The 9,184-nt window shown below is 39.7% G+C and overlaps 1 protein-coding gene and 1 long non-coding RNA gene across 7 annotated transcripts; one reads left to right on the forward strand and one right to left on the reverse strand.

The window, feature by feature from the left end:
- Positions 1 to 553: 553 nt before the first annotated feature.
- LOC112289945 (dihydroceramide fatty acyl 2-hydroxylase FAH1) lies at positions 554 to 5,367 on the reverse strand. 6 transcript variants are annotated; one of them, XM_090254634.1, is made up of 7 exons: positions 4,976 to 5,327; positions 4,468 to 4,804; positions 4,146 to 4,342; positions 3,833 to 3,935; positions 3,472 to 3,542; positions 1,648 to 3,219; positions 554 to 1,141 (listed from the first exon to the last, which is right to left on the reverse strand). In XM_090254634.1, the coding sequence occupies exons 2-6, from the start codon at positions 4,510 to 4,512 to the stop codon at positions 3,162 to 3,164; spliced, it is 474 nt and encodes a 157-aa protein (XP_090110760.1). In that variant the 5' UTR covers positions 4,513 to 4,804; positions 4,976 to 5,327; the 3' UTR covers positions 554 to 1,141; positions 1,648 to 3,161. The 6 variants fall into 6 exon arrangements, with proteins under 6 accessions (XP_090110760.1, XP_073393922.1, XP_073393920.1 ...); XM_073537821.2 differs by lacking the exon at positions 554 to 1,141 and having other exon boundaries at positions 3,078 to 3,219; positions 3,464 to 3,542; positions 4,468 to 4,567; positions 4,664 to 4,804; positions 4,976 to 5,348; XM_073537819.2 differs by lacking the exons at positions 554 to 1,141; positions 1,648 to 3,219 and having other exon boundaries at positions 3,237 to 3,542; positions 4,194 to 4,342; positions 4,468 to 4,567; positions 4,664 to 4,804; positions 4,976 to 5,367.
- LOC141046034 (uncharacterized) lies at positions 3,116 to 4,077 on the forward strand. The gene is made up of 2 exons (XR_012218701.2): positions 3,116 to 3,243; positions 3,597 to 4,077. It is a non-coding gene; the product is annotated as an uncharacterized LOC141046034 (long non-coding RNA).
- Positions 5,368 to 9,184: the final 3,817 nt, after the last annotated feature.

A 9,184-nucleotide genomic window follows, 5' to 3' on the forward strand; every position in this document is an offset into this window, starting at 1 on the left:
TGCTCTCTCTGGCTCCAGCAGTAAAATGCACACTTTCAAGGTGCTGAGTGGGCACCCAGGGAGGTTCTGCCGATTCAATTATCCTGGGATGTTAACCATGGCGGTGCCAGCTTCTCTGACTGTTAATAGTTCTGCATGGTGTACCAGTTTACTCTTGATGTGTCAAATTTAACATCAACGAGAGCGGGGATTGCCTCTACAGATGACTTTACCCAGGGGTGGCAAGTATGGTTTTATTGCGAAAAGTGCGTCAAGCCGTATCCGCAGGATACGCAAGCATCACACAGTGGAAGGGGGTATGAAGAATTTGACAACTGTAGTAAAGTTCTCATTCGATATGCCAGTAGAAGAGTTTTAAGCCAGATCCGTTTAAATGACGATGAATCTTTCCACAGTTTGAAATCGAGTTAAGATTGGTGCTTTTTGCCAGAGTATGATGTTTTAATTAACAATTGGAGTTGTACACGCTGTTCAAATGACGCAGATAGGGATCACTGTAGCACCAATTTGAATTCGGACATGCAAAGTAGATTACAATTTCGGGGACAAAAAATGCTTAACTTTTCCTCTTTATTAGATAATGATCAACCTTCTTTCCTCTGCATTCACTGGGACCTTGCAGTTCGGAAGAAAGCTCAACGACAAATCAGTACACTGTATTTTCTACTCGGAACTAGAAACCCGCTGGCTGTGCCTCAATTGCACTTCAAATCTGTACACGATGCCTATAACTTACACACACCTAGAGCACAAATAGCATGCCTCGTGCAACAAACAAAATCATTGGTCTGACATGGCTTCGTAGCGTCTCTGCCGTGCGAAACAATTTCAATGGTACCCACTTTCGCTGCCTCCTAGGACACAAAAATTATTCTCTATAGCAGAGTGTGACATCACCCTTGGAATGTCATGCCCTCGGCAAGCTTACCAGAACATACGGGTGGCGAAGATGGTGGCGATCGTTGCAATGGCAGGGGCTACAATGGAAGGGACCAACGAAAAGGCACCAGAATCTGGTGCAGGAGCCGGGGAAACGGCCTGGGCATTCGCAACAGCTGCCACACTCGACATGACTGCGAGGATGGTCACCGCGGAGCTCACGAATGTCCTGGAAGCCATTGCTTTAATTGCTGATGAGGGTCTGGACGGCAAGAAAAACTCACAGGTCAGTACAACGCGGGAGAAGCAGGAGAAATACTGCAGTATTCTGTTAGCAGTGCAACACAAAGAATTCGATTCCATTATGCTGGGCCATAAGATTCTGAGCTCACAATTTGGGGACGGGAATATACACATTGGTAAATGTACCTAAGATAGTTATTATACAATGTATGTGTACTTTTTCGAAGAAGTCAGAGATTAAGAGGGGCACGACACTAAAAACGACCGATCATCAGATGTTCCGAAGACGGACTCCACACCGGACAGTTAAAAGTGTTGCGTAAAGAAGGATGCCTAGAAATTTAAAGCTGGAGTTCCTGCGGCTAGACCGCACTCTCGTACCCAGTAAAGCTATTCGGCGCACAAAAACTAAGATGCGCCCTAGGCAACACACTTCACTTCGCCCGCCACTCTCCTATGCACAACTCCCACCCATCCCATAAACATACAAGAAACCTGTCAAGAAAAGCAGTTCAAAGTGCATACCGAATCGGCAGAGGGGGTCTTCTCGTTATCGAGTCTTTTGCAGAACCTCACAAATGTAGTCGCTTATGTGTAGCGCAGGAGAAGTACGCGAGATGAGCAAGACCGAATGAGGCTCTCGGAGCTGCTGTGATTGTGAGGGAAGCGGAGGCTCGAATCTGATATAAAGGAGTGGCAGACTTGCCCTCATCCTGCTGGGTCCGCCCAGTTCACACTTTATCGTTGGCGCGTGGCCGACTTGAAGAGTGTCAGCGTGGGCAGAAAGGCGAGTTCCCTCGATTATTTCCGAGTACCCTTGCGGGTTTGCCCTGAAACCTAGAAAAGTGTGGAAACAGAGTGACTTGTGGACATGGAGCTGACGTTCCGCACAGCCCCTGACTTGACCCACTCCAAACGGAAGGCTCTGGGTTGTGCATGAATCCAGCTCTAATTTGACAGTCGCCCTGGAGAAGCGCGGCCGGTTTGTCCTCAGCCTGGCCGTTTCTCAACACCTGTTGTGGATGGATGTCCCCTGTTAGGTAGATCGTTTTTCATGTTTCGTTTCCGTTTTGCAAACTTGGTGCGCTGCCGTAGGCCACAAGACCTAGGGAGTCAGCTGAAGCCTCAATGATTGCGAGGAACCTAGTGGTAGTTTGCCAGAAAGATTTCATTCATTCCACAGACACTGATTCCAGTTTTCAATCTCGACATTTCCGTTATTTATAATTTTAGCACACGCAACTATGATCGATCAAGGAATTCTTCGTCCATTTATTCTAAAATATTTTGTTCGATTTTTTATTTTTTTTTATTTTTTTTGTTTGGAGGCCACTGCAATGCAACGGATACTCTGATTTTCAATAAGCTGTGATGAGCAAAGTCAGTTCCTCATTGAAAGCACGCTACGGGAATCAGCAAAAGGATTCCTGCAAAATAATTGTCGAGTTCGACAAGAATGGTTCTTCCATCATCACGCCGGACGGAGCATCGGAAAATCTAGATTCGGTCCTCCTACCTTATACAATGTAAACGGTCCTATGGTGGGGATTCAATTTCAAATCGTTTTCCTCGCAGAAAGTTTCAACCTCGTAAAGAAGGCCTAATGAGAACACCGCATCAAGGGCAGGTCAGAATTTTGTTCACCGAGCGTCGGCTATATGGTAAACCATTCTCAACCCGGGTGGCGCCGTAAGCAGTCTGTGTGCAAGGGAAGGTCAGCGAAAAGCTAATGCATTACTATAATCATTTGGGTGGTGGTAGGGTAGATGAGGTGCCAAGTTCCAAAAACATTCTAAAGGTGCCCGGACAGAGCGAATGGAACAGACGTAAACCAGCTCACTTGTGGCGTGTTTTTGGCTCTTTGGATCACAGTCGCCCTCATTCCTGAGAATTATTGTTGTTGAGTGCGCAGTTGATGCCGTTGTTCCACGCTGGAGAGGTGGATTCCACCATAGCCTGGCCGGCAATCATTGAGCCTTTGTGCTGAGTGTCCTTGGCTGGAGGAAGCGTTCCGAAGACAGCATCCCAGAAGGAAGTGGTCACGCCGAAGCCGTATCTGTGCATCCCACTCTTGAAGTGGTGGTTGAAATGATCCTTCTGCAAAACCCATCACAATGTACGGTGAGTATCATCGACCAACGAAGCGCAGGTACCTTCTTCCGCCTCGTTCGTTATCGTTTCGTTAGAGTTTTGCACGGTTCCACGGTTGTGGAAGTGGTGCAGATAAGCAAGTTGAGAGTGAGAACAAGTTTGAAAGTAGCGTCAACTGATACTTTCAGCTTGTACAGATAATCTGTAAACGCAATCCCTAAGTGGAGGAAATAGTGTGTGAGGTCGTAACAGATGTACCCAAACAGTGCCCCTCCAAAAATGGAAGGCATCCATGTGGGCGTCAGCACAAACTCCATGAGCTTCCATATCTGGGCATAAGACCCAACAGCACACTCATAAATTCAACCTCCCTGATCTCGCAGTTCACGGATGTGCCGCAAAGAACACAGAGGGCAACAGTGTTTCGTGAGGTGACCAATATGTTTTTATCAAGGTTGACTATTCGAGTAGCCCCGGAAGACAGCTATCAGTCGACACTCTGAGGCTTGTAAGCAGCCGCATAAATCTCCTGCAACTGGGATTCCATTCGATATCCTATGCAGTTTGAAATCCTAAGTGCTAGAGATTCAGACACCAATGAAATTTTGGTATGTACAACCATGGCGATAGCTGCAGTGTGCACTGGCGGAAACACAAGCCGGTCGGCGTCCATGGGGTGCTTGAGGTGAAATCCATGAATGACATAGTGCAATTGGTTTCTCCTGTCACACCACATCTAGTCATCGAGTTTCAGTTCTTGATTGCAAAGCCTAACCATTCTTAGAGTAATAGGAGGCAGCCATAGCCAAAGCCTTTGAGAAAGTTTGGCAGCAAAGATGACATTGAATGCAACAATCTATTAAATCTTGTTAGCTTCAAAATAACTACAATCAAATGCAAACTAGGTTGAAAGGCAAGTCATACACACGGACCAGGCGGGGGAGGATTTCGCATTGAACAAAAATCGGTGAATGACATACTCCAAAAACGTCCAAAAGATGAAACCCACAAGAAGGGCCACAGGCAACGCACTCGTCGGCAAGCCCTGTTCCATTGCCTTCACTTGGCACCACACCACCACGGGTCCCCACACCGTAGGGACCATCCACCATTTGCATCTGGTTATTATCTGCACCGACAATTCGTAACATAAATATTGTTTCTCACAATCCTCTACCTCTCTGAATCTATCATTGAAGACATTCAATGTCATTTCTGTTCACATGGTCTGAGAAAGGGGGATCGCAATTGCACCTCTATCACACTGCTTTCGAAGATCCTAGAACTCTCCTTGCGCATTACAGGCTCATGCACCCACTCATCGTAGTCTGAACCGAGATGACCAACCTTGAATCTTCACAAAAATCGATTTCACTGTCAGTGGTCAATGTCCAGTATCAAAATTTGGCAGTCATGGTGGTTGGTGTTGCTTATGAAAGCACTCTCTTACTTGAGCTACCATGAGCTTGGTTGCATCGATACTGAACTTTCTAGCACTTGCATTGCGGCTCCAACCGGATTTCCCCACCACATCCTCCTCACTGCCATTCATTCCTCTAGGCGCCATCACTGCCTTATCAGTTTTCTGCAGCTGGCAAAGACACATCCCGAATCACCAATCAGGTTAACAATGCTTCAGTTATTTTACATCTAAATTAGATTCCGGGTTTAAGTTCTAATTTAATTTAATTACGGCAAGATCTTCAACTTGGACGACAATCAGTTCATTGAGACGGTATATATATGTGGTTAAACACCACACCTGTATGTCTTCCTCCAAGCTTACAATGTCTGGTATTAAGTTTTGGAATACATACACGCAAGGAAGGTGTAAAAGTAACGTGATTGGATATTGTCCACTTGCCCACTATAGAAACACCCCCCACCAAGATATGAACCTACATTTGTGGAACAACACTAGACGATTGCCACTGTTATACAAACCTTGCTCAACGACAGGAAGACAACTCCAATTGCGAGCACCGGGAAGAATGCACCCAAGGCGTCTAGATTGCATACTCCACTAAAGCCTCACGTCTCACTTGTATGATACCACCAGACTTACAGATCTGATAGGGAACGAAAATCTTCTGGCCGGCACTTTTGATATGACGGTTGTGATGTCGACTGGCTTGGAGTTTGCGCTCGTTAAGCTCTCATAGGAGTTATAACATGCTCATGGTTTACCGCAGGTTCTATGAGCTGCGTCTCCTCAAAGGGAGTGTGATTGCTACCGTCACATGGACTCCTCAAAGGGTCAAAAAGATACCAGATCACGTCTCTTTGATAGGGTGACAAATTTTAGAAGCCTTCAATATTTTTACTCAGATGCAAAAATTCCTCTTCGAGCGTGGGCTTTTAGAGTATATTCTCGCACCGAGGGCGATTTTCATCGCACAGCAGGTTGGGTCCGGCAAAGTTCTTGCCAGCCAAGGACGTCTGACAAACGTCCTCCAGTTACGGGCGGCCGTGCGGAAAGCGTTTAGCAGGCGTCTCTCAATGCCCAGATTTGACCTCGCATTTGTTGTGACCACAGCTATGAACTCAGTAACATGGATCGCATTCAGGTGGTGTGGCATGTGACAGGATTCCTTCCTAGGCTGGACATCTTTACAGGAGTGAGGGGATTCACGGCACCCAACCACATCAAAATGTCATTGAGGGGAATTTCCTGAAAAGACTGGAGCGCATGGCGAAAACGCGACACTCAATTCTATCTCCACAACCATTATGGATCAGAAGTTCATCATGCAAGTTGACAAAAAAGGGTCTCCATTCTCACCACCTCATGAATTCGCCGCAGATTCTGGCCTCTCCCCCCGCGCAGTGTGTTACATTTAAGGATGTCCTTCATCTCTCAAATTGTGGGTGAGGGGTGTGATAATCTTGCAGCATTCGAGGACATCCATGTGCATAGAGGATCGTGATCCAACACCGATTGATGTGTCTCCCTTGCGAAGTCTCCCCGCCATGAAGTCTCGTCCATAAAGCCTCGTCGACGGAAGTCTTGTCCATGAACTAATTAAGGTTTGCTAAAATCAAATCAAAATCCAATCTCTTTTGAGTGTTTTGAAGCTAAGCTTTGTAGTTGATTTTGTGCTAGAGTGTATGCAAGGTGATGCAATTCTCATCAATAAGTGAGAAGAATAAAATTTGTTTGCAAATTTTAAACAATATCTTTTTGTGTTTTTGCTGATTTACAATTAGTCACCTCTGTTGGATGACATTCGTTATTCAATCATCTTATCTTATATTTTTGTACTTAACTTTCAATAAAAAGATCAGAGAACATATTTGACTAAACTTACTTAAATAAAGATGAATCAACAATTAATATTGATTTTATTTCTCAAAGATGAAATTAATCTAACTTTAGAAGAATCATTCTTTGTTGATCAAAAGTTGCATCTTCTTTTTTTGGCACGAGATAAAAACATCTAGAAAGATCATTAAACAAAATTTGTTGTTTTTTTTTCATTAGTATGTGATTTTGAATTTAAATCTTGACAAGAATATGCTCCAATGGACTTGGCAATGATTTAAAATACATATTAATATAAAATATTTAAGGTTCTTATAATTTATATAAATAATCAATAGATTTAAAGTAATTTTTAGATAATGGCATTATTTTTAAAATAAAGCAATAATTATAAGAAGTTCTTTGTTTTGGATCTTGCAATTGATCTCCACTACTAATTTTTTTTTGAATGAAAAGCAACAATATGAAATTTTGTAACTTATGACATTTGTGACAATACTGCATTTAAGACAAAGTCCAATGCATTTGTTTCAATAGAAAATATCTTGAAGTAGTTGAAGCAAAATAAGATTAGTACAAAAATAAAAGTTTTCTTCAAAGCTTCAAATACTTATTGAGCTTCTTTATTCTACTTAAGTTTGTCCTTACAAGTCAAATGTATAAGTTGAATTATAACTTGACAAAAATTCTTAATAAAAAATCCAATAATAATTTATAAATTCTAAAAAATATTAGATATTTTTTACTATTTTTGAAATCTTTTAATCCATAATAGTTAAACTTTCTTAAAATCCATCATAAGTCTATTATTTGAAATGATGTATTATAAAAAATCAACTTAAATAGTGTAAAATACACACTTTTTTATCTTGGCATATAGTCTTACATTTGTGAACAAAAATAAACTTTTATTAATTAGAAATTTGATCCAGTTCATAATAATTTAATTATCTAAATATTCTAATAATTCTTGATTATTGTTTGAATTGTATGCAATAATTCCAATACTCTCTAATTATGAACTAAACAAATCCTCAAATAGGTGATTTATTCTAGTTCGAAACTATTATATAACTTATTAATTAATTATAAAAATTTTCTTTATACTTCTTATGAAAATAAAATTTAATTTTTTTACTAGTTAAATTCATATTTATACATCTACAATCAAGCCACTTAACAATACAAAAACCATACTCACACTTGAAAGCAATTATTCTTTGAGTATTTTATTTTATTATTAAATAATTTTAAATTTATTTATTATCTAATAAAAAAAATCATCCAAAATAATTTCTCATCAACAAATAATTTTTCATTTATAAATGATTTTTTATTTTTAAATAAAAAATCATCCAATTTCAGAAATCATCCAAACATAATTTAACTTCATTTATATCTTAAGTTCATTTAATCAAGATTTTTTCCAATAAAAAAAATGTTCTTTTACACAAAATTTAAAAAAATATTTTACAACATGTTAATATGCTTCAAAGAAGGGCTCTTAAATTTCTTGTATTCGATACTATTGAATGTGAAAATTTAACTACGGCCATCACCTTGCTCTTGAATTGGTTAGTGTAATCATTCCTTGAATTGGTTAGTGTAATCTTGTTCTTCACTAATGTACATGAGGTAGCAAGGAATGTTGGTTCTGCAATAAATAACCAATTCATGTAATCTCTGTACAAGGAATTTCACAAGTTCTTGGCTTCTTGTTTAAGGAATACTAGGATTGAGATGAATATCCTTGGAACTTTCAACCTTGTCTAAACTACTATCTACACTTGCTAATTCAGCTTTTTCTTGCAAATGGTCAATACAAACAAAGACTTGGTATTGAACTATTAATCTACCTTATTATTAATGATGGTGATTTAATTAAAATATGAAGATGATTCAAGAGCAGTAGCAAGAGATCAGCAACATGTAGAAGCTAAATTTTCCAAGCTCAACCACTCTTGTCAACATCTCAACTCTTCGCCACACTACTCCAATCTGTCTTGAAATCATATCGGCAGCATGATTACTATGCATCACTCTACAATTGGACCACTAGAAGAACACAATTCGAAATCAACAACAACTAAATAGTCTAGTAATTCCATTGAAGATGAACAAGAATTACCACTAAGGTAGAGATAAAAATTATTCCAAAAAACAAGCAAATCTGCCACCAATTGTCATTCAATAAGAGAACTAAAATAAGTTTGAATTAAGAGCCAAAGGCAATGATGATCCACAACCAAGAATAAAACAAGCCAAAAATATATTTTTAAGATGAATCTAAATGTTGAGAGTTCCTTTTATTAACATGAATTATAGCAGGATTGATAGAAGATGGTATGTAACTCCACATATATTCCATTTATTTGCACATGCTTACTTATCCTCACAAAACCATTGAGATTTATAGCAAGTTGTATTGGATCTCCATATATGAAGTAAAATAAATCTCCACTAGTTGGAAGTCTATTCTAATTTATCATGATTTCATCATCTAAATAACCTAGTACTTCTTTATTAGCATTTGATTCATGTCCAACAACTTTAAGAACTTTATAGTTGTGATCTAAAATAAGACACTCTTGTAAGTGATTTATTTTAATTCACAACTATTAATTAGCTTCTAATTTGATTGCTTAAGTTATTTTTTACTTCATCATAAATTTTTAATTGTTTTAAGTAGTTAAAAACATGTCTCATATA

The sequence above is a fragment of the Physcomitrium patens genome, chromosome 12 (assembly GCF_059467195.1).
Source record: "Physcomitrium patens ecotype Gransden chromosome 12, ASM5946719v1, whole genome shotgun sequence".
Lineage (NCBI taxonomy): Eukaryota > Viridiplantae > Streptophyta > Bryopsida > Funariales > Funariaceae > Physcomitrium > Physcomitrium patens.

Excerpts from the sequence above, each read along its gene's own strand:
- LOC112289945 (XM_024535710.3), bottom strand. The coding sequence starts at position 4,512 with ATGCGCAAGGAGAGTTCTAGGATCTTCGAAAGCAGTGTGATAGAG. Across the intron at positions 3,936-4,145 it reads GCGAAATCCTCCCCCGCCTG|GAGAAACCAATTGCACTATG; the intron begins GTCCGTGTGTAT and ends GTGGTGTGACAG. Across the intron at positions 3,543-3,832 it reads ACACTGCAGCTATCGCCATG|ATATGGAAGCTCATGGAGTT; the intron begins GTTGTACATACC and ends TCTTATGCCCAG.